Source organism: Takifugu flavidus, chromosome 4 (genome assembly GCF_003711565.1).
Source record: "Takifugu flavidus isolate HTHZ2018 chromosome 4, ASM371156v2, whole genome shotgun sequence".
NCBI classification, from domain to species: domain Eukaryota; kingdom Metazoa; phylum Chordata; class Actinopteri; order Tetraodontiformes; family Tetraodontidae; genus Takifugu; species Takifugu flavidus.
Genome location: NC_079523.1, coordinates 11,803,576 through 11,827,809, shown reverse-complemented (window position 1 = coordinate 11,827,809; position 24,234 = coordinate 11,803,576). Strand labels below are relative to the sequence as shown.

Here is a 24,234-nt window from a genome sequence, read left to right as displayed (position 1 = left end):
TTTAGTTTAACGGGATGTTCCTTTAGTCTGACTCTGGGAGCAGATCAAGTTTTTCAAATTACTTTTCCAATTTGCGTAATCAACAGTTACTCTGATAACCGTCTTTAAATCATCCAGCCAATCGATGCATCCCATCTTTTATGGGACCTCGATTTCCAGCTAGTTTGCAGGACATCTTTATGGGAACCAAAAGGACAGTTCGTTAATGAGGAGAAGCTGTATCAAGGGCAAACATCTTTAATTAACTCGTGCCCGGCACTTCCTCTCTTTGATCTCACCAGTCCATTCATGCCTGTAATAAAAAGATTGGGATGATGGGGGGGTACCGCGAGGACTTCGATGGAGATGGAAAAAAAGCTAAACTGTTGTTGCCCCAGTTGTTGCTCTTCTCCTGTGCGTCATGGGGGCCAGATCACTTTCCAGCCCGGTTATCTCCTTAATAGCCTGATAAGGAAAAGAAACAAAACTCCACAGTTATAATTACTCTGTCTCATTACTGTTTAATAAAAGCAAGCCTGATCAGAGGACTTCTCATTGTTGGGAAAACCTATTGTCGACGTTTAAGTGTGTTAAGTGTTTGGAATATTAAAAAAAGGAGAAAAATCATCAAATAATCCATTTGTGATTGTGCTCAAGGACTTAAAAAAAAGGGAGAGAACTCATCACGAACTCAGTTCTCACGCTTAAATCTTGGAAAGAATGAGAGCAATTAGAGTTCAAATCCAGTGTAACAGTATTTAAACATCTCCCTAAACCATAGATGTATTCTATATTTTTTTATGTATAGGACAGTGTTTGTGTATTTTAGTCTTTAGCACCATCTAGTGTTACACTGTAATCCCAGCGAAATGCTGCAGATATTGCATTGATGGCCACAAAAAGAAAAGAAAGGAGAGGCAAAGAAAAAAGAACAATCCTCTGGTGTGAGCAAGCAAACTATAGACACTTTCGCAAGCACAAAGCATATCATCAATTGTGTTGTTTTAATTAAAACCAATCATCATAAACAGCGACGAAATCAAAAGATCCATTTTAAGGCACTATTAATTTACCCTCATTGAACTTGAGACTTCAGGCAGTGCACCTTTTCTTTAAACTGTGCTGATTTAGACTGGTTTATTGACTGTATTCCTTAACACACACATCACACACACGTGTCCTTCTGCGAGAGCAACCAGTCCACATGCTACTGGTTTAAACTGGATCTGTGCCTTATCTCCAGTGGACTGGTTGTATCAATTGGTAGCCATTTCTTTGGTATGTATTTATTTCCATTTGTTAGAGAGACAAAACAAGCAAAAATCTCTCAAGACTTAAAGGTGGAGAATTTTGGCAAGGAAAAAAAACATGTTTACTCAAAGAAAAAATTCACAGTATTTGTATGAAAAGAAACTACCTGTACATCTTACCCAGGCTTTCTTCAACATATCCACCTAAATTACCAGAAAAGAAGATGTTTTCATCCACAAATACAAAGCAAGGAAAACTGTGACAGATTTTATCAAATATGTTATAATTGTTTTGCTCCTTGTGCAGCATTTTTAAACATTGAAAGTAGGAGGTGCGTGCTGACCAACTGATAACACATTGTGAGACGGATCACAGGTGTGTTTCCCATGCTTGACACAACAGCCTCAATTTTCCACTGTAGAGAGGTATAAAAGCAGGGGGAAAGGTCTGATTCCTCGCAGACACATTCTGACATTGTGCAGACATGCTGAGGTTTCTGGTGTTGACAAGCCTTGCAGCCCTGGGTAAGAAAACCACACTGTACACACTGCTGTGTAACACCACAGGAGATGCAGGAACATAAAACTCATGCAGCTTTGTTTTCCTTTCTTTTTTAACAAGTTCTGGCTGACCTGGGACCACAGCCCAGGTACATCGAGGATAGCCTTGAGAGGGTTGTCGGAGGTGAAGTGGCCTCTCCCAACTCTTGGCCCTGGCAGGTAATAACAGCTTAACTATGACACATCTAGTTAGCACTGCAATCATTATAACAAGAACCACAATAATAGTGGCAGTAACACAACTGCGATTTAACTGCTCCCTTCTTAGATCTCTCTTCAGTACAGATCTGGCAGCAACTATTATCACACATGCGGAGGAACCCTGATTAAGAGAGGCTGGGTTATGACAGCTGCTCACTGTGTGGACAGGTGAAATAAGGAAAAATTAAACCCTATAATGGCCAGGAGTCATTCCGTAATTGGTCTGGAAGAGGTCAATTTGTCATTTCAGTTAAGAAAGTCTTTTTTTCAATGTTAAATACTGCAGACCCATGACCTACCGTGTTGTCCTTGGGGAGCATGACCTCTACAAAAACGGAGGCACAGAGCAGATCATTGCCGTCAGCAAAGTGCACATCCACCCCGGATGGAACTCCAACAGTGTTGCTGCTGGGTAACAAGTGCTTGTCTTGTTCTTAGACATTTAGTGTGTGAGGTGCTGTGAACAGTGTTTTACAGTAAGCTTTCTCACCAACTCAGGTATGACATTGCCCTGCTGCGTCTGTCCACCGAGGCCACTCTGAACTCTTACGTCCAGCTGGGTTCCCTCCCTCCCTCCGGCCAGCTCCTGCCCCACAACAACCTTTGCTACATCACCGGATGGGGACGCACATCCAGTGGGTTCATTGCACCATCCCCTCACATCCTCAAAAATCTTTCCTCAGTGAAGCTTAATCTTCCCTTTACATTGTTTGCTGTTTCTAGCTGGTGGTAGCCTGTCCGCCCAGCTGAAGCAGGCCTACCTCCCTCTGGTCGACCACAACAACTGCTCCAGAAGCGACTGGTGGGGCAGCACTGTCAAGAACACCATGGTGTGTGGTGGTGGCGGCGCTGACTCTGGATGCAATGTGAGTCAAATGAGGAAAAAGAATAAAGGACATGCAAAATTTTTACACATAATAACTTCCTAAGTTCTAGATTATGCTTTTGTTACATCTGTCCTCTTGATACTGAAGATACTGTTTTAATTTCCTCTCAGGGTGACTCAGGTGGCCCTCTGAACTGCTCCGTTAATGGAAAATACTACGTCCATGGCGTTACCAGCTTTGTGTCTAGCTGGGGATGCAACTACCCCAAGAAGCCCACCGTCTTCACCCGTGTGTCTGCCTACATCGAATGGATGGACTCTGTTAGTATTAATGCTCAGTCACAATATCGTCAGTCATACCTGATCTACCTCACACAACGTTCCATGTTTATATATGTTAGTTAATTGAAGCACAGCTTTGCTGCAGTTAAATCGATTTTAATATGTGATGTCTGAATAATGTTCACTTCTTTATTTCCAGATCATGATGTAAAGAAGAGACTCATTTGAAGCAGCAAGAGAAGAGAAAGTCACTGTGAAAAAATAAAAAAAACTTCAATGAAAAATTGATCAAACTCTAAGTCCCTCATTTCTTTATTAGCTTATTAGATTTAATGTACATAGATATGTTACTGCTAAACTCCAACCCAGCAACAATTTATAAAGGGTAAAAAATAGGGAATAAATATCAATAATACCCTCATTGATGTGACCTCAATGATTGTGGAATTAATTTGAGCTGACTGATATAAAAGTTTTTTTTTAAAAATCCAAGGCGCTGACCGGTTTCCTGTAGATGTCTTGGAAGTCACGTGGATAAGAGGACAGCTCAGAGAGCAAACACATCAGTGCGTCAATGGTTCGGAGCGTTGACACACAGTTAAAAACACAGTATATTCTTACAGTTAAGCAGCAACATGAATTGGTTAGCGGTTCTTGTTGTGAGTCCGAGAGGGGAAAGGGTTGTTGCAAGTAACACACAGCATCCTGCAGCTTTTTCTGGGGGAAGGGAGATGTGAGATGCACAGGGGGTAGGACTACAGGTATACAGCGGCTGTGTGATGTTCCTTTATCGTGCTGAAGTGAATATGCAGTGGAGAAGAGCTGCTGTGGAACAGCTTGAGCCTCAAGGCTCTAGGAAGTCATTTGTGCGTTTATTTATTGAAAGACGTCCCTCAGGAGTTCTGAGAGTGTGAGCATTGCTCAACCACTGATGGACAGCGCATTGCTGAAAATCATCTTATTATGTAGAAATACAGAATAAAGAGCTGTTGCATCCCAGATAGAGAACTCCTGTAGCCACAATAAATGTCTTTACTGAATGAACAAACCAGGGGTGAGCAGGTCTCCTGTGCTTTGGGTCCATCTAGAAGTCCTTTTCTATCGCCATCGAAGCTAATGCTGAAAGTCGAGTCGACAGGCTAGCTAGCTTCGGATTAGTCCAACTTTTCTTAACAACATTCAGCTTTTCTTGAAAAATCTATCTTGGAAATGACCTTGACAGTAAAGCTGCCACCAAATCTATTTCTTCTCCTCCTTCAGCCATTGTGGGAGTGTCAAAATAGCTATTACACAAACAAAACAATATTGCGATCCAGACGCAGTTCGCGAGCTTTGTTTGCTCTCTGACTATCCAATCAACACCTGTGTCTTGTTTTCCTGTGTATTTTAACTGGCCCCACAGTGTAGTCCATGTCAGATTGTCTTTGTGTCCCTGCATCTAAGTGTTCTTCTATTACTTCTTGTGTGTGGCTCATTATTTCATTCTTTGTTTTTGGATATTTGCCTACTCTTTGCCTGTTTGTTTACCTGATTGTGTTGGTTATTTTTGTGTATGACTTCCTGCTTCCTATTTGATTAAAGATTTTGCGTGTTGGACTTTGTTTTTCCGCTTTACTCCGTATTTTGCACCAGGGCCCACACTCACCAGCCTTCATTGTTGCCCATGTCTATATTTATTATGCGTCTTTCCTTGTCTGGTTCTAGAGTTTCATCCTATCGTGCACCCCACCCTTTCTACCAAGTACTTGCTTCAGCTTCAGCTAAGTCTGTTGCTGTTGCTATTGGCTGGTTCCTTTTTCTGCCTTCCTGAGTTAATTTTGTTTGTAAGTTTTGTAATTTAGTTTTCAAATCATAGCTATCTTAAATTTTATAGTCATTTTTGATTGCCTCCTTTGGGAGTGATTATTATATCAAGAGAGTTCTACAGAATTTTGTCAATCCTGTCAAGTGCCTTTTATTTTGGTTCATTTTTGGTAATCACTTTGGTTATCCTCCAGTCAGGAGCGTTTTGGTTTGTAGTTTTGTTTCTTTCCTCCCAAGGAGAGATTTGGATTTATGTAATATTCTAGGTTTTTATTTTTATTTTTTTTTTGCTCCATCAGGTGATTTAAAAAAAAAAAAAAGTTTTTTAGCCTGTTTATTTCCTCACTTTGTCAAGAGGCTTATTGGTTCTATTAAATAAAGTAGGCCTAGACTAATGGGTGGACACTTTGGAAGTCACGGAGCTAAGATGGTGGCTCAGAGTGCCGGCAGGCCACAGTGCTTTGATGGAGTGTTGACCATAGTCGAATTACAGACTTAAATGTGTTTATGTACTATGTGCATGCAGAGATAGAGTTAATAACATTGGCAGCTTTGCGATTATTTCTGCTGGAAGGGAAAACGAGTCATGTGGATGGAAGACAAAGGTGTGGAACTTTGGGAATACTGGAATGGATTCAGGATCTTCATTTTAGCAGTGTGGACAGGCCTCTTCCACATTTGGATTCTGTAGTGAAGAGGAGGAAGAGTTATCTAAGCAGATGTTTTATCCCACGATTATTTCGCGCCTCGATATGAAATAAAGATGACTCGCCATGATATGCCTCTGATTGGGTCTTTCACCTCACCTTTTTGTGGAGGTGTAGTTGATTTGTCACCATGGATTAAATCAAGAAAGATGATGAAGGTCGCTTGTGTGATGTCCTCACATGGGCTGGTGAACAAATGGCGAGGCTACATTATGATAGAGGCTGGCATCAGTAGCAGTAGCGGGCTCTTGTTCGAGCAAATGTCCCCTGAAGCAATATTTTCTGTCCATATCTGGGGTGGAGGTTCTAAAGTGGGAAGGTAATGGCCACTTGTTGATTAGCTGATATGAGCTGAGTTTGTGAAGTCAGTTTGTGAAAAGAGGGGTTTCTTTATGGAGTTTCATGGTTTTGGCCTGTGTTGTCTTTTTTTGTTCCCCAACATAATCTCAGAAGGTTTGCAGATGCCTTTCTAACCAGGCTCAGAACTGAGCCATATCCAACGAAGGTCACCTCACTGTATAACAGAATGAGAAACACTTCCAGACATCTTGGAATGCTCCACACACTCATCCTTCTGCTGTTCACTGCACTTACAGCCACAGGGGAGAAACATAACAATTTCCTTCAATAAATCTGCTAATGTGGGTATATTCAACAGTGTGTTTTCTGTATTTTTTTTCTCCTGTGATGATAAAGGGTTTTGCAGTGATACCTCACTGTTGTCTCCTTTGTCTGGGTTGAGAACCAGAACCAATTGTGGTTCTGCAGGCCCTGGGACATCCACGCAGGAAGTCTGAAGTGCTTGAGTCAACAGCTGGTCTAGAGATATTTGCTTTTTGTCTCTCTTAACTAGAAATAGATTCATACTAAAGGAATGTTTTTTGAAGTCAAACTTATCAAGTCATTTGGATGGGAGACAAAATATCTTCAAGAACCGATAAAAGTCTTTCAAGGGGTTTTGATGGTGGGTAAAAAGTGTAACATTTCCTCAGATAAAAATGTATCGGTATTTGTCCGTATAAAAAAACTACTACTACTTTCTTCAACATATCTACCTAAAGTAACGGGAAAATTATGTTTTCCTTCACAAATGCCAAACACGAATGAAAGTGGTCGACTTTATCGAACATGTTATAATTTTTTTGCTCCTTGTGCAGCATTTTTGAACAGGGAAAGCAGGTGGTGCGTGCTGACCAACTGATAACATTTGTGAGACAGGTCACAGGTGCGTCTCTCGGGCTTATGTCACCGGAGAAACAACAGCCTCAATTTTCCACTGTAGAGAGGTATAAAAGCAGGGGGAAAGGTCTGATTCCTCGCAGACACATTCTGACATCGTGCAGACATGCTGAGGTTTCTGGTGTTGACAAGCCTTGCAGCCCTGGGTAAGAAAACCACACTGTACACACTGCTGTGTAACACCACAGGAGATGCAGGAACGTAAAACTCATGCAGCTTTGTTTTCCTTTCTTTTTTAACAAGTTCTGGCTGACCTGGGACCACAGCCCAGGTACATCGAGGACAGCCTTGAGAGGGTTGTCGGAGGTGAAGTGGCCACTCCCAACTCTTGGCCCTGGCAGGTAATAACAGCTTAACTATGACACATCTAGTTAGCACTGCAATCATTATAACAAGAACCACAATAATAGTGGCAGTAACACAACTGCGATTTAATTCCTCCCTTCTTAGATCTCTCTTCAGTACAGATCTGGCAGCAGCTTCTATCACACATGCGGAGGAACCCTGATTGAGAGAGGCTGGGTTATGACAGCTGCTCACTGTGTGGACAGGTGAAATAAGGAAGAATTAAACCCTATAATGGCCAGGAGTCATTCCGTAATTGGTCTGGAAGAGGTCAATTTGTCATTTCAGTTGAGAAAGTCTTTTTTTCAATGTTAAATACTGCAGACCCATGACCTACCGTGTTGTCCTTGGGGAGCATGACCTCTACAAAAACGGAGGCACAGAGCAGATCATTGCCGTCAGCAAAGTGCACATCCACCCCGGATGGAACTCCAACAATGTTGCTGCTGGGTAACGAGTGCTTGTCTTGTTCTTAGACATTTAGTGTGTGAGGTGCTGTGAACAGTGTTTTACAGTAAGCTTCTCACCAACTCAGGTATGACATTGCCCTGCTGCGTCTGTCCACCGAGGCCACTCTGAACTCTTACGTCCAGCTGGGTTACCTCCCTCCCTCCGGCCAGCTCCTGCCCCACAACAACCTTTGCTACATCACCGGATGGGGACTCACATCCAGTGGGTTCATTGCACCATCCCCTCACATCCTCAAAAGTCTTTCCTCAGTGAAGCTCAATCTTCCCTTTACATTGTTTGCTGTTTCTAGCTGGTGGTAGCCTGTCCGCCCAGCTGAAGCAGGCCTACCTCCCTCTGGTCGACCACAACAACTGCTCCAGAAGCGACTGGTGGGGCAGCACTGTCAAGAACACCATGGTGTGTGGTGGTGGCGGCGCTGACTCTGGATGCAATGTGAGTCAAATGAGGAAAAAGAATAAAGGACATGCAAAATTTTTACACATAATAACTTTATCTCCTAAGTTCTAGATTATGTTTTTGTTACATCTGTCCTCTTGATACTGAAGATACTGTTTTAATTTCCTCTCAGGGTGACTCAGGTGGCCCTCTGAACTGCCTCGTTAATGGAAAATACTACGTCCATGGTATTGCCAGCTTTGTGTCTGGTTGGGGATGCAACTACCCCAAGAAGCCCACCGTCTTCACCCGTGTGTCTGCCTACATCGAATGGATGGACTCTGTTAGTATTAATGCTCAGTCACAATATCGTCAGTCATACCTGATCTACCTCACACAACATTTCATATTTATTTATTTTCTGCAGAGTATAATGTCTGTTTCTGTTTTTCCAGATCATGATGATGTAAAGTGAAGACTCATCTGAAGCAGCAGACAATAAGAGAGGCCAATTTGAAAATAAACTTTCAATTGATCAAACTACAAGTCCTTCATTTCCTTAGCTTTAAAGCAAATAGCGATATCACTGTTTTGCTTTGTCTCTCTCTCTCTCTCTCTGTCTATTTATCTATCTATCTACCTACCTATCAACCTATCTTTCTAACTATCTATATAGATATATATCTCTAAATATATTAATATAGATATAGTTACAGATATGTTGTGCTAATCTCCAAACCCCACAACAAAATAGGTGATGTGAATGTAATAAGAATATAAATAGAATACACACATAGATAGATAGATAGATAGATAGATAGATAGATAGATAGATAGATAGATAGATAGATAGATAGATAGATATAGATAGATAGATAGATAGATAGATAGATCGTTTTATAAGATAAAAAATGAATGAATTAGTGATAGAAAATACGTTTTTTTGTTCATTTATCATGATGTGGCAGCATGTTTGCACATGTCATAATAAACTATGATAAAGCCTGAGAAAATCCACAGGTGCCTTTCTAACCAGGACCAGGCTCTTTCACTGGTCACCTCACAGCATAAAAGAATGAAGCACACTTTCAGGTTTGTTAGAACGCTCCAAACATGCTCGTCTTTCTGATGTTCGCTGCACTCACAGCCACAGGTGAGAAACATAAAAGGTTTTTTTTCTCTAAAGCTGCTGTGCGCCCATTTCACACTCTAGCCAAACCTGCCCTGAAATGGTGTTTTTGTGTTTTTTCCCTCCTCTATGACTTTAGTGCTGGCGGAGTCGGAGCTTCACAATGGTGATATGCAGAGTACTGTTATGGAAAGAGTTGTTGGGGGTGTCGAGGTACCTTATCACTCCTCCTGGCCTTGGCAGGTACAGCAAAATACCTCAAAAAAGCAAACATGATTTTAAAAAAATTCTGCATTGCTGAAAAAATGGTTTCAAAAGATGTGATGGTGATTTCTACAATACTTGTACTTTAATTTGAACGAAATTGAAAAGAAACCTTTTTTTTCAGAGCCTGAAGATTTTATTTACACACCAGTGAGACATTAACTACTATGGATAGAGATACACAGAATACTATATAACACAATCCGAATTGTTTTCCAGCTGTCATCTAAGCTAGTCTACCTCAATGTTGTCTACCTTGTCTGAGTTGAGATCCAGTACCAATTATGCCTGCGGGGGCCCTCAGTAACCATCCAGATAGTCTGAATTGCCTGAGTCAAACGCAGCTGGTCTTTTAGAGGTTCTTTTTGTCTCCTATCTGATCTGTTTGATAGGTTCTAGCTCTAATGTGTGTGAAATATTGGCTGCAACTCCAAATGTTAGACATACCTTACAGTGGGTGTTTATCCCCCAGCCAATAAGAGCAGGAAGGGTGTGACGGCCACAGATGGCACCATGTGTAAACTGGCTGATGTCACACACTGCTTTGTGGAAGTCCCTGAGAAACTATTGAGGTTTTATTCCACAGAATGCATTTTTAGAGAAATAGATGAAAATGTAGCTCACATTTGCTGCTTATTTAAATGAGAAAACCTCTGAAAAGACTTTGTGTTGATCTCACAGGCCCACTTTTTACATGTTAATCTTACAGCAGTGCGAGTGTGAAATCACCTTTCCGTTTATTCTTGTCCTTATAAGTCCAAAGAAAATATGCAATGACAACACTGGGTTACCTTGTCCTCAGGTGTCTCTCCAGTACTACTCCGAGGGCTCCTATCGCCATTTCTGTGGTGGTACGTTGATTAGGACACAATGGGTCATGACCGCCGCCCACTGTGTTTACAGGTAACAGGTGCAACTGTACTTCTTCAGGATGGTATGATTTAAAAATGGTGCAGAGCACTAACCCAAGCTAAAACAGCCCCAGGTCTATTTCTGTGGTCCTCGGTGATCTCATACTGTACCACAACGACAAAACTGAACAATCCAGGCATGTCAGCAATGTTTATGTCCATCCAGAATGGAAGAGTGACAGCATCTCCTCTGGGTGGGTGTATCTGTTGTCCATCACTGCATTCCTTTAACATCCCTGTTGTCAACAATGCACACAAACAATTGTGTAATATGTATTTCTCTTCCTCGTTTGTTAAAAATTGTTTTTGTACATTTAGTAATGACATTGCCTTGCTGAAGCTGTCCTCTCCAGTTTCAATCACTTCTTACGTGAGAACGGCCTATCTGCCTTCATTTGGTGAGATCTTACCCCACAACAACATCTGTTACCTGACCGGATATGGACGCACCTCCAGTGAGCCTCTCTCGCGCTTCTGTTTGTAAAATTCGATGAGATCTCGGTGTTGCTCTACATTTCTGTCCCTCCTCTCTTTCCCCACAGCTGGTGGAGGTATGCCCAGCAGAATGAGGCAGGTCCTTCTTCATAGTGTTGACCACCAGACCTGCACTAGCTCAGGCTGGTGGGGGAGCACGGTCAAGCCCAGTATGATCTGTGCAGGCGGGGGGTCGCAGTCAGGTTGTAACGTGAGTCCAATATCCGCTAATTGGAGAGAATGGAAAAAATGGGAGAGTATGCAGAATAATGCAAATCTGGAAAATTTCAAAGCTTAAAACGTGCGTTACAATTCATGACAAAAGTTAAAGAAACACGTCATTTTCTAGTTTAAAACGAATTTGGAGATAATAGGTTAAATAGGTCAACAGATCGGACAATAAGTCAGATCAGAGCTTTTCTCTAACAAAAAAAATAGAAAAACAACAACGTTAATGTATTGATGTTTCTGTAAACATCTGTTTTCGTTTCATTCCAGGGTGATTTTGGAGGCCCTCTCAACTGCCTAGTCAACAACCATTACTACGTCCATGGCATAGCTAGCTTTGTGTCTGGTATGGGGTGCAATACGCACCAGAAGCCCACCGTCTTCACCCGCGTCTCTGCATACACCACATGGATGAACAAGGCCAGTTGTTTTCACTTTTTCAGAACAGGTCTCCACCGAGTCACTGAATATGCTGATTATATCATTTTCTCTTTCCAGGTCATGAACTCTTCTTGAATTGCCTTCGTTCTAATTTCTCATAAAAATAAAGGTTCTCAAAGTCTTGGGTGTGTTTTTCTCTGTGACATTAACATGTGGAACATAAATATAATCAAAATGCTTACAGCTGTTGATCTTGAGCAATTGCAGGGCTTTTCACAGTCTTCGGGGTAAGTTTATGGGGCCGTTGGTGTGTGTCTCCGCTGTAGGAACCTCCCCAAAATGGCCATTTACAGAAACTTTTATTAACCGAGCCCTTGCTCCAGAGTATGTTCGTTGATCAGCCCTGAAAAACTCCTGGGTTGGGCTTAAGGTTCAGTCAGCACCAATTAGCTAAACCAAGACCTTGATGTGACGCGGAACACAGCAGAAGTGGAGTATAAGCCTAGCTGACCCCACTCAGCCTCTCGTTCATAGCATCCACCACCATGTACACAAACTCACAATCCAGAGTTACGACAACTCCCTCTCCTGTTTAGTCATTTTAAATGTCACATGTGTTGTTTATTTAATGTTTGTGGACACGTTCATATGACAAAAATTGCAGCAATAAATGGGAACCCTCTCCTCTCCTCTCCTCTCCTCTCCTCTCCTCTCCTCTCCTCTCCTCTCCTCTCCTCTCCTCCTCTCCTCTCCTCTCCTCTCCTTTATTCACTGGCTGTATAAATACTACAAATACTTTGTCTACTAAAAATTTCACACTAGTGTTATCACTCATATGATTCAAACCTGTGGTAATCTTTGTTGTAGCATCGTCACAGCAGACAATGCTGAAGGTCACCTTTAAATTGACTCTCTAGATAGCAGGAGCAGGAAGGGGACCATTTATTGATCTCTTGATGGTGCAATTTGATATCTGCTTTTAATCCATCCGAAAGGGATCCTTGGGGGATCAGAAGCAGATTCTGAGTAAGTTCCCTGGTCAAGGCTGACTGGAAACCACACCAGCTTACATGTCTTTAATGGTGGGGGAGCAGACAGAGGAAACCCACTGAGTGAGCAAGATGAGAGGATGGATTTCAATTACAAGGTGTGTGTGTGTGTGTGTGTGTGTGTGTGTGTGTGTGTGTGTGTGGTGTGTGTGGTGGTGTGTGTGTGTGTGTGTGTGTGTGTTTTGTAATTTAATGTCAGCTAATGACAGTGATTAATCAAATATATAATTACACAGTCATGCTTGTTAACCTGAGACCTGGGGATGCACCCGGCCTCTCGCCCCAACGGCAGCAGAGGGAGGTTCTGTGATATAGATGGTAGATGATGGACAGATTACTTGCAGACACATACTGTATACCCATGAGACGGACCCAGGTGGACGGACATACACACAGACAAACCAGCTGCTCACTTGCAAACTGATAGTGGGCAGTAATCTTCACTTTTGATGCATTCCGGGAGATTGCAGACATGTTCCTGTTTCTTGTGTTGACCTCACTCTCAGCCCTTGGTTAAGAACTGTCTGATTCCCCTCCGCTTTCACACACACACGCACATGCACACACACAAATAAATATAAACACATGCCCCCTATCACAGCTGAACCCTTGATGTCTAATTCTAATGTTCTGATACTTTCTGCCCCTGATGAGGGGCACTGGCTGAGTCCCAACCCATGTATATTGAGGAGCAAATTGGCCTGGAAAGAGTGGATGGTGGTAAGGTACTCCTGGCCTTGGTAGGTCCAGCAGGATTTGATACATTGGACAACAATCCTTTTCCGCAGCAAGGATAGAACTGCATGGGTTCAACTTTTTGATCACAGTACATCATCTTTCTCTGTCTGTCCACCAAAGCTACGCTCAATGACTATGTCCAACGGAGCACTCTTACTCCATGCTGGCAATGTTGCATAGCATCTTTCTAGTCAATAGAAAGACTTATTTTGCCCCTAATAAAACCTGGTGCCTACACTTCCCAGATTGCATCTGAACCTGTCCATTATTCAGATGTGTCATGTTCGGCTAATGTACCCCTGAGATGCTAGCCTCGAGCTAGAGCACGCTAGAGAAGCCTGGCAGTCTTGTTGCTCTCGCTCACACATAGGAAAAAAAAAAAGATCACATCTTAGTAGTTGTCAGTCCCACCAATGCTGACTTAAGTGCTTTGCTATGGGCAACTCATCAGACTTTCCCACATTTCCCTCTAGACCTTCTAAAAGCTTTCCGAAACTTTTGTCTCCACGCATGCAGCATCTATGCTCTTTGCAACCAGACTTGTCATGTTATTACAGTCATGACAGAACAAGCTGACAGTTTGAAGATTACAGTTTGTACACGCTGTGTGACTCAAGACGCTGCATTTGACATTAGGTAATTGTCCTGATATGCTGCTCCTAGCGTAAATGTGTATGGGTACAAGCAAACTGGAGAAAAGTATACGAAGATCTTGTCAAACCCAAGTCCCAGTGCGTCGTTAAAAAGGGAAATCGAATGTCTCAAACTTAGCCGTGGGCTGACCCCTTCCTGTCAAGACGGATATTTTGGAAGACATGTGGGACCGCCTGCTGCCTCAGCAGGGGCATAAGTCACTTACAACGATCCACGCTTGTGCTTAAGCTGCACAAAGTTGTCAAAGTTAAGTTCGAGCTACGCACAAACGTGCTCGGGGCTGTCTGAGCGCAGCAAGGCGCGAGAACCGAGTGGGAACAGGTTAACTGCGTTGAGAAGTGGGACGTTTTATCAGCTGCGAGCTACTGCACGAGGGTGCATGCACTCTCCAAATGTTGATGGTCAGCCAGTTGGTCAAGGTGAGCGTAGCTTCGTGCATGGGCCATGGCTGCAAGACCTTCAAGAAGCTTCACTCGCATTTCTGACTACATCAGCTCAACAGTGTAACGGAGTTTTACCTGAAAAAGAAAGGGGAAAAAGTATGTTTTCAGCAATGCCGCCTCAGAGCATCCTCTCATGTCAGGATAATCACACAGTGACTCATTTGTCCTCGCACTGCCATAGAGCATGGATGAATAAAAAATGGATCTCCATGGAGACGAGGAAACAAGCAACATTTATCTCATTCTTTGCTGAGATGCATTCCTAAAATGTCCTCCAAGCATTCCTTCATTTTGTCCTTATTGTAAATGAGAATGTCAACATATTTGGTCATCAACAGAAGGGTTAAGTTTGGTCCATACAAAGGCAACGACGTGTTGCTGATGTTAGTGATATATTTTAGCGTGAGTCATTTAAATAAAACACAAGGTTTTTAACTGAATAAATACAATTTCTTTAGTCCAATTTAAATAACAATACTGTAAATAACTTTCTTACATGGTCAATAAGCTCAGACACACATGGGAGGGGTGAAAAACCTGTCATCGTCATGAGCATCATCACACATGGACATGTCAAACATGACAGATATGTGACCTATAAATGTGTGAAGCTGTGTGTCATATCATTTCTGCCCAAAATGCAGACGTTCCCCAAGGCTGCAGAATGATTTTGAGGCGATCTGAAGTTTTCAAATATTTTAATCTGCTGTGATCAGAGGGCAGAAATAACTGTCACAAAAGATGAAGTGAAAGTCTGATCACAAAAAGGTGAAGAAATGCAGTTTGTTCCAGAATATTGGAGGACAGAAAGAAAGGAATATTTGGGGGGGAAATGAAGCGTGGCAGAGCAGATAGAGTGTATTGTTTATATGATATTCTCACAGATCATCTAAAGTGACATGTTGATTTCATACTGCTGATTATTTGGTGCTTTGATTCATATATTTACCTGACTTGTGTAAACTGATCGTTATTAAGGACCCTTCCTGCTAAATTGCAAATGTTTTGTGGCGCATCGGTTTCCGACAAAGTCTTTATACGTGCATTAATCACATCGTGCCACCGCGAACCACTCGGACAATACAGCAGAACTAATGGCTGACGAGATTTAATCATCGAAATGAACGGCTAGCGATATTTTTGTGAACGGTTGAGCTGTTGGAAAAGAAATTAAAATGTTAATGTATCCGTGAAACCATCGTTTGCATTTAATGAGAAAGTGTTCACCTTGTAAAAGTAATTACAGCCCATGCATCAAGTCTTGCTTGATAAGTCTTGTTCTTGCGATGAAAATGACTTTATTGAACATGTTGTCAGGGGTAAGGGAGACTTTATAGTGTGAGCTCTGAGCTCTCAGAGATGATAGTGCCTCTGTGCAATTAACATTGGTATTTACTGTTTGAATGTGTCACTTAGTTTATAACAAATTCACCTGAGTCGGATGATTCCCGCCTGCAAAGTGATGGAGACTGACACATCCTCCTAATCTGAGGCTGAGCCCTGAGCCCTGTTGATGCATGTTTAGGGAACATTGTCCTGCTGCACACAACTCATATGGTCTTCAAACCAACTTCTAGTGATAACAGGAAAGAAAACCTGTTGATATGATGTCCTATTACAAACCATTTGTTGACAAAATAATAACAGCAGATTTGCTGTCTTGCATCTCTTTGCAGGCCTAATGAAATAAATGTCTCTTCTTGAGTTTTGTATTTAGAATGTGAGAGGGTTCATCACTTTAAATGTGTGTCATTAAATCCAAATCCCAGTGGCTGCAGGATTGTGATTCAGAATTGTCATTGATAGCAATGAGCTGCCCTCTAGAGGATAGATAAAGAACTGCAGATTAGTTGTATCAAGAGACAGATGGGGAGATTAACTTAAAAGAGAAAAGATATTTATAAATAGCATGGATATTATGAGCAGACATAAAGAATCCAGCCTAACGAGAAGAAACTTAACCCAAACCCTTAAGCACTATACTTCAGCCTAAACGTAGAGACTGAGCCCTGGACGCACCGGGACCTAGATTCGTACCCCTTTCGTCTCTCCTTTTTTTTAAACCAAAATAATGAATGATGTTTTGAAAAAATCTGCTCTTAAAAACAAGTGGCTACTGTAGTGTAGGTTAACGTGAGACACACCTCGGAGACAGCGCATCTCTCAGTACCATCCTTGGGTGGGAGTGTCTGGTGGTAAGTGGTCGAAACATTCTAAGACCTCAGGGCACACAACTGATGATGTGTCTCACAAGGGAGCAGGGAGCCTGGGCATTGCAATGTTTCATTCCAGACTGACGCTCAATCTGGGACTAGAACCGGCTCCCCGCAGCTTCGCGGGCTAACACAAAGCCCTTGAAACCTCAAATACAGACAACAGTGTGCCCATCACACCGGTGGGTTAACAAGCCTCACATGATGCCGGGAGAAGTACCCAATCCCTTCACCTATCAATCGACTCTCCCATTTGACCCATGTTTCTGCACGCCAGGCACATATAATGTGTGACCTTGGTGTCTCTGCTTATATAACAAGAATAAACCGGCAGGGTTTATATACATATAAGAGACATATAGTATAAACTTTATACAATATCTACCTGTAAATGTATCCTTCTTTTATTTTGCAGTGCTTTTTTGTAGCCCAGTAACATAACAATGGAAGATCAATCTCAGCTCTTAACTTTGTAAACAAACAACAAAGACAGGCAGAGGGACATGTTCAGGTGCCCAGAGAACAAAACCAATTCTTCAAAGTAACCATGCTTTGATTTCCAGAATTCCCTGTGACTGCAGAGAACTTTGAAAACATCGTTATGTAGATCTAACCGCATCTATGATAAATTTGTTAATGTTAATCTGGATGTTTATGACTTCCTTTGAGCTGGTTTCCTTTAAAGGCAGCCAAAGTAGAGTGCCTCAGTTATTCACTAAAATAAATGAGCAAACACAATAAAAAGTGTATATATATCCAAGTCATAAAAGACTTGGGTCAGCTCCAGGGGTCTCTTTTAGGGAGGAAACATTTTTGTCAATGAGGCAACAAGACAGCTAGTTGTTGGTTCAGACCAACATTGACATCTTAACCTACATAAAATTATTAAACGTGTAAAAATACTACTGGATAATCAAATTATCTGTAAAGAAAAATATACTACAGTATACTGATGAACTTGTGCAGCCTCAATGGCCCTTGATGCCATATCCTGATAAAATGTGATATTCCATTATTACTGTACTGTACGCATCCTTAAAGTCACCATTTAGTTTAGTTTCAGACAAGCCCAGCAAGGAACTGAGTATTGCTGCAGTTGATGGTTTGGAAATTAAATACTTAATTCATTTTGTAGTTCAAACATTAATTTATCAAATTGACTTGGAATCATATGTGAGACCAAACAGGAATAGATTAGATTTAACAGTTTTATCAGAATAATTTATATAAGTTTTTATCTGTGGAGTATCAAAATTAAAATGGCGGAGAGTGGTGTACCTCTAAGACAGGGGTTTAATGATGTCATAAAAAAATAGAACCCTCAGAAATGTTCCTCCTGAAGTTCCAGTTCCTTATAAGGGGCACATACGATCTTCACCGTCACTGTGCAGTTAGTTTTGTTTTGTTTTTATTTTGAATCAGTCAGCTATTATCTCCAGCACTTTTTTGTTCCTGGAGAGACAGCTTTTAGGCTAAAGGTTGGTTGGCTTTGCTTTGGTTCACCTCCCCACATTTATCAGCAGGAACATGACATAAAATCCTGTTGTACTGAATCCAAGTTTGGCACAGTCCAATTCAGTTCGTATTCCACTGTGCCACTGTGAGGGGACACTAAAAATTGGCTTGTGTCCGGCTAATTTGTCAATTTCTCCCATTTGTTTTTGGCTTTTATTTCTCTGTTTTATTTTTTAGGCTTTCCATAAATCCAATATCCAATAAATCCAATCCAATAAATCCAAAGAACAGTACAGATAATATTTTAATAATACAACAAAATATTCAAGATTTTTATTTTCTCTTGCTGATTTAAAGAACAAAAATGATCAGCAAACAGGCTCTTTCTGTCACTGCATATGAATCAACTTCCTAGAAAAGAACAGTAATATTTTACCTGTATATATTTGCCATTCAACTAACAATGCTAACTGATTTATTTGCATTTATGATGTATGTGTTTGTTCTTCCTTGTCAATGTTGCTTGCATGGTGGTCAAGCTGTGTGTTTTTGTAAGATGCCTGGAGACAATCTTGACTGTTGGGTTTGATAATAAATAAATAAATAATGAATTAAATGCACAGTGCCATCTTATTAGTTAAAAACAACAACACAAATTCTACAAATTCCAGGCCTAAAAATGACAAGTCTGTCATGTCAGGGGTCTGTTGTTAAATAGAATATTATTGTTGATTAAAATTAAATAAGCTGACAGTAATGAAGCACATAAATACCTTTATGTTTTAGAATAATTGGCCTTAAAAAGGTAAGGTAAAGGAACTGTTGCATGTCCAACAAAATATAGTGGACTAGAAGGCATACACGAAAGCAAGGCACTCTTCTGTGGTCGGTGATGCATTTCGATTGAAACAGCTTCTGGTTTCTAGTTAAAATAATGTAAATAGCTTTATATCATTATAAGGTTATAATACAATTACATTTGGCTGACTCCCACAAATAGTGTGTAACCCAAATTCTCTCCATGGCCCTATTTATCGCAAAATAACTAAAACACTGGATGTTGCTGACATGTGATTGTTTAATAGCTTCTCGCATGTTTACATTTGAATAACCATGGCACACAGAGATTTGTGATGTCCTTTGATTGTGATGTAAAGCAATTACTTTGCAATTACTTTTCAGACACCGTCTGTAAGTTTAATTTAAAACGTTTTTGTTATGGTAAAACTTTTTTGTTCTTGTTAGAAAAGTCTTTCTGTGCAGCAGCAACCGCCATGGGTATATATGTCACATGAAAAATAATATTAAAGAGTAAAGTTTCTAACATTGTTATATATTTTGCATTTTAATAAATTGTGCAAACTTTGAAACCACGTAAACATCTCTCCCAGATGAATACTGGGAATATTAGGTTGCTGCACTGCTGATGAGATAAGGATTATAGTTATTTTGAAAGGCTAACAATTTCTTTGAGGCATTTCAGAGCAACACAGAAAGGCCGATGAAAAACAACAATAACAAGGCTTCCTTCAGAGTTGGCATGAGTTACGCGCACTTTGAGGGACGGGGCAGCACCAGTTTCAGCCCGATGTCAACCACACAGGCGGGCATGTAAGACAGGGGGATCCAGAGGAGCTTTGCATCCCAGCCGGCGCTGTACCTGGAGCGCGGGTGGGCGGCGGTCAGAGCATGCTCCATGCAGTTGGTCACCTTGCTCAGGTCCGAGTCACACACAGCATTCATGATCAAGCGCTGCACCTTGATGTCTGGAAATAAGACATTCAAACGGGGGTTTTAAATGAGCCCATGGGTCATGTGTCTCTCTTTACCAACTGTGGGAGCTTCACTGACATTTATCAAGGTACTTGTCCCCATATGTGGCCTTTACTTCAGGGCTGAGCTGGTTCCAGAGGCGATGCAGCTCCCTCTCCAGGGGATCCAGGCTCGTCACTGCTGTCTTGAAGAAGCCTGGCTCGATGATGCAGACGTTGATTCCAAAGTAGTGTAAATCTCTCCTGTAAAAAAAAAAGAATTATGATCATAAATTAATGCAATATATATATATATATATATTTACTTTTATGTGACAATGGTTTCTTGACTATCATCAAATAAGTAATATTAAATAAAGATTCAAAGCTGATAAATGTACGGAATGTGGAAGATCACCAGGTCATGATGAAACTGGAAATATAAAGGAGAGGTGGCCAAAAATCACCACATAACATAACCTTAAATCTCTGCATATAGATTCTGCATATTCTGACTGTTCTGTTGGAGGAAGTGGAACCGCATCCTGGTTTCAGTAGCGGTCATACCTGAGGCAGTCAGAGAAACCCTCCACTGCAAATTTGGAGATGCAGTATCCTCCTCCATTTGCAGCGACCCTGCCCAGCACTGATGCCACATTAACAATACGCCCGCGGGCCTTTTTGATGAGGGGCAGGAAGGCCATGGTCATGGCAATCACTCCATTCATGTTGACCTTGAGTGTGCGCTGGAAATCCTCCACTTTCATCCACTCTGAGGGACCCATGGGCAAAGAGCTTCCAGCATTGTTCACAATTCCCCAAAGTCCTGAGGAAAAAAAATCATATGTTTTAAATGAGAAATCAAAAATGTTCATAGTCTTTTTTACCTACTTTCAAAATCATCTCACCCTTTTCCCCGACCTCCTTCTTGGCCCACTCCATGGCTTTCTGGATGCTCTCCTCGTTCGTCACGTTCAGCAGGACTGTTTTTAAATTAGGTCCCACCGCCCTCTTCAGGTCATCGGCTCCCTTCTCGGTGAAGCAGCCAGCCAACACATGGAAACCTCTACGATCCAGCTTCCTACACAGAAGGTTTCCAAATCCTGAGTCACAGCCAGTCACAAACACGTACTTGTCGGGGATGCCCTCGATCTCCAGGCTGTCTCTGTACAGCCAGACGAGGATCCACAGGACCACCAAGGTACCGCAGGTGTACAAGCAAGCATTTTCCCTGTCAGAGACATTAAATCTCAGTAAGAACTGAATTATAACAGTCTAGATTATTGTACTTGTTACTGCAGGACTTTTCTTACCCTAAAAGGTCGTAGAAAAACTGTGTATCCATGATGATTCCGAGGAGGGTGTACTCACCACTTTTTGCTTCCTAAAAATCAAGTTAAGCAAATTTTATGTTGTCTGTTTTCACTCAGACGTACATTGAGACTTATTTTCCAATGACGGCCTTAGCAGGGGTGATATTTGTTTTAGGCACATGAGAGCTATTTCCATAATGCTCTTACAATTGAAAGAATGGAATTTGTACGGGTGGTGGGGGGCTGCCTGAACTGAGAAGTGTATTGTTGTGGAGCACAAATTTAATGCCTGTGACCAAGCTGCTTATGCTTTTTAATTAGAGTGGAAGAGAAAAAAGGAAAAGATACAAAATTAAGCTGCTATCCATCAGTACCCACATTTGGAAAGAAAAAAAAAGAAGCAAAATCCACCAATATGTTCAAAACCAACACAAAATTGCCTAAATTTTAAACCAATTCCAATAAATGTGAGTTGGACATTTTAAATAACACAGAAATCCCAATGAATGCATTTGATAGAATCTTTTTGTCGAAATGTCAGGTTTATTCATAAATAGGAACATGCTAAATGAATATGTCATGGATGGATGGAGAAAAGAAACCATGTATATGTTCACTTACCTTTGCCTTTCCGAAGAGATGTTAAAAGTGATGGACCTCCACCAGTCCGAGCTCTTCCCTTTCTGGTTATTCTTCGGTATTAACTGAGAAAGGCTGGTCAGAGAGACTTTATCCTTCAGGCTGGTTTATCCCTTATGTAATCCCTGCTCTGTAACAACTTACATTTGTGGCTGTTGTAGAGTGCACAATGAATTTTCTGTACCCATGTGAAAACTACGATTTCAAATTAGTCATTTTTTAGATGTTTTTAGTGAGGAAAATCAGGTCCATTTCCTTTTGAAGAACTTGGTTCACTAGGCCGACGGGCACTAACTTAGCAACATGGTATCACTGCGTTTTAAGTTAACTGTCACATAAATCCACCTGATACTCCACCTGCTAAACTGTCCATGTGAAGATTTGAAAATTATTATAGGATTATTATGGTTTCTGCACCCCTGGGTTCCTGCCCTGTGTACAATTACTTCCATGTGCTTCATGCCAGGAAAGCTCGTTTAATCTTGTGGTTTATCAGTTTGACGAAGAAACATATTTGCGGGTTTATGTGCTTTCATTTTATTTATGATTCCAGTTTTTAAAAAAGGGCAAAGTTGGATTTATTTACAATTTATTTTTTTAAAAATCAGACAAACACAATAAAGCCATCAATGTAAGTTGACAAAGAGAATTCAAACACAATAAGACAGATGATCCTTTTCAAAATGCAGCCCCTTCACCAACAGACGTCAGCCAAACTGCCCTTCCAGTGCGGGCTCGCAGCTCTAACCTGATGACATTCATGAGGAAGCAGACTGAAGAGGACCCTTATGCACATACTCCAGTGCTGTGGTGATGGTCCTCATGTCCATCTCAATGCTGCGGGCCCAGTTTTCAACGTCCCCAATTTCCTTTTCAGAGCGAGAATGAAAACCAATTAGCATCACCTGTTCATACGTCAGGGAATCCACAATGATCTACCGGTACTATGAGGAAGTAAAATCATGGGCTGTGGAAACAATTTTGATATCTCATTTTTGATGTGAGTCACACGGTGCTTGGGTTTTTGCCATCCACTGACTATCACACGTTCAAAGTCTTTAAAAAAGACGGCTTTGGATGATATAAAATTAAAGCATCAATGGGAAAAGGTATCATCTGCAAATGTTAAGAGTGTCATACCTTGAGGGCCTGATTGAAACCCTCCACCATGCTGATCCATTGTGCAGTTTGTTTGGAAAACTGGCTTGCTTGAACTTGGAGAATCTTCACCTCATGATCAAGTTTACGCTGGTTTACATATGCCTGGGCAACTCTGAAGAAGACATGGGAAACAACAATAACATGAGGAGTATGTGGAGACAGCATTTTAAGATCAGTATGCTATAACATGAATGAGAAGTCTCCAGTATAGTCATTTGTTTCTCAATTCATAAATGAATTTTAATTCAAACCGGAGTCAATTTCACCAAGTCACTGAAGGATCGCAGCCATAATCCTTTCTATAAAAAGCAATTGTACAACTGTGAGCAATGCCTGTAAGCCGATTGTCTTGGTTTCACCACCACTTTCACAATGCTAAAAATCTTATTGTATTAATTGTGGCTATGTCACATTGGACCAATTCTGCTGTTAAGAATAGAATGATTTTGTGAAAACCTAATTAAGAGGGAGGAAACCACACAAAGAAGTTTGTGTCTTCCACTATCCAGAGTAATGTTAACACCTCTGACAGGAAGTTATTATCTATGTATGTTGCGGTACTACCTAATCCCTTGTCATTTATACATTTGATACATACTTTCCCTGCCAATACTGCAGAGAAAATACAACACGTCCTGCCACATCTACTAAAGATTGGACTGAGTTTCCCAGAGTTTCCCTGTTAATAGGCTACAAAAAGCCGCAACCCACAAGTAAGGCTGCTAAGAATGTTGGAAAAACAGCATGCAGTAAACAGATATTTCATACCCGACATTAAGATGGTCTACCAGGGCTTCTGTTAGAGAGGTCGCTGCAGAAATCGCCTCACGTCTGCGTCTCTCTGCAAGTAAAACGCCAACACAAATAGTAAATGCACCATTGTTTGCCTACAGCTAAATTAGTTAGCAATCGAGCATCTCACCCTGCAGCTCCTTTCGTTCATTTTGTTTCGCTTGGTGCTCTTTCAGTAGACGCGACAGCATCTCAAATGGCCGTTGATATTTGTTTAATATCAAACCAAACTCGTTATTGAGCTATAAAACATTGCTTTATTAAAATAGCAACTGGATCTGCTAACAGCTGATCAGTTTGACCGTTATCACGAGACCGGAAAAGCGTCTGACAGAGGTGGGCGTGTCCACAGTGATCACTTTTACGTCGATGTCCTGCCTTTAAGATATTATTAACTAATACAAAATAAATCTACTTGTACCGGAATAAATATTGTATTTGTAGACACAGAGGTCCTGTTATTTCTGGGGAAAAGTCATGTTGATATCAGTCAGCGTCACCTCCTTTTATAGCTGTCTAAATAAAAGCATAGAAGATTTATTTTTTTAATTATCCACGAATAATAATTTTACGATACTTTTAGAGTTTTAGATTATCGAA

The 24,234-nt window shown here is 41.2% G+C and overlaps 5 protein-coding genes across 5 annotated transcripts; 3 read left to right on the top strand and 2 right to left on the bottom strand.

Annotated features, from left to right (window-relative positions):
• Nucleotides 1-1,637: 1,637 nt before the first annotated feature.
• On the top strand, nt 1,638-3,392 carry LOC130524967 (elastase-1-like). The gene is made up of 8 exons (XM_057031573.1): nt 1,638-1,754; nt 1,852-1,949; nt 2,059-2,159; nt 2,278-2,403; nt 2,490-2,626; nt 2,715-2,857; nt 2,989-3,138; nt 3,299-3,392. Exons 1-8 carry the CDS (start codon nt 1,715-1,717, stop codon nt 3,308-3,310), a joined length of 807 nt encoding a protein of 268 aa, XP_056887553.1. The 5' UTR covers nt 1,638-1,714; the 3' UTR covers nt 3,311-3,392.
• A 3,465-nt stretch (nt 3,393-6,857) lies between these two features.
• Nucleotides 6,858-8,579, top strand: LOC130524963 (elastase-1-like). Its single transcript, XM_057031569.1, has 8 exons — nt 6,858-6,994; nt 7,092-7,189; nt 7,299-7,399; nt 7,518-7,643; nt 7,729-7,865; nt 7,954-8,096; nt 8,233-8,382; nt 8,495-8,579. Exons 1-8 carry the CDS (start codon nt 6,955-6,957, stop codon nt 8,507-8,509), a joined length of 810 nt encoding a protein of 269 aa, XP_056887549.1. The 5' UTR covers nt 6,858-6,954; the 3' UTR covers nt 8,510-8,579.
• A 506-nt stretch (nt 8,580-9,085) lies between these two features.
• Nucleotides 9,086-11,607, top strand: LOC130524962 (elastase-1-like). Its single transcript, XM_057031568.1, has 8 exons — nt 9,086-9,192; nt 9,308-9,411; nt 10,235-10,335; nt 10,412-10,537; nt 10,662-10,798; nt 10,886-11,028; nt 11,316-11,465; nt 11,544-11,607. Exons 1-8 carry the CDS (start codon nt 9,153-9,155, stop codon nt 11,559-11,561), a joined length of 819 nt encoding a protein of 272 aa, XP_056887548.1. The 5' UTR covers nt 9,086-9,152; the 3' UTR covers nt 11,562-11,607.
• A 7,431-nt stretch (nt 11,608-19,038) lies between these two features.
• rdh5 (retinol dehydrogenase 5 (11-cis/9-cis)) lies at nt 19,039-21,997 on the bottom strand. The gene is made up of 6 exons (XM_057031565.1): nt 21,664-21,997; nt 21,043-21,113; nt 20,638-20,960; nt 20,297-20,555; nt 19,830-19,993; nt 19,039-19,744 (listed from the first exon to the last, which is right to left on the bottom strand). The coding sequence occupies exons 2-6, from the start codon at nt 21,072-21,074 to the stop codon at nt 19,524-19,526; spliced, it is 999 nt and encodes a 332-aa protein (XP_056887545.1). The 5' UTR covers nt 21,075-21,113; nt 21,664-21,997; the 3' UTR covers nt 19,039-19,523.
• Nucleotides 21,998-22,194: 197 nt separating this feature from the next.
• bloc1s1 (biogenesis of lysosomal organelles complex-1, subunit 1) lies at nt 22,195-23,985 on the bottom strand. The gene is made up of 4 exons (XM_057031572.1): nt 23,765-23,985; nt 23,611-23,683; nt 22,822-22,954; nt 22,195-22,550 (listed from the first exon to the last, which is right to left on the bottom strand). Exons 1-4 carry the CDS (start codon nt 23,823-23,825, stop codon nt 22,440-22,442), a joined length of 378 nt encoding a protein of 125 aa, XP_056887552.1. The 5' UTR covers nt 23,826-23,985; the 3' UTR covers nt 22,195-22,439.
• Between the last annotated feature and the right edge of the window lie 249 nt (nt 23,986-24,234).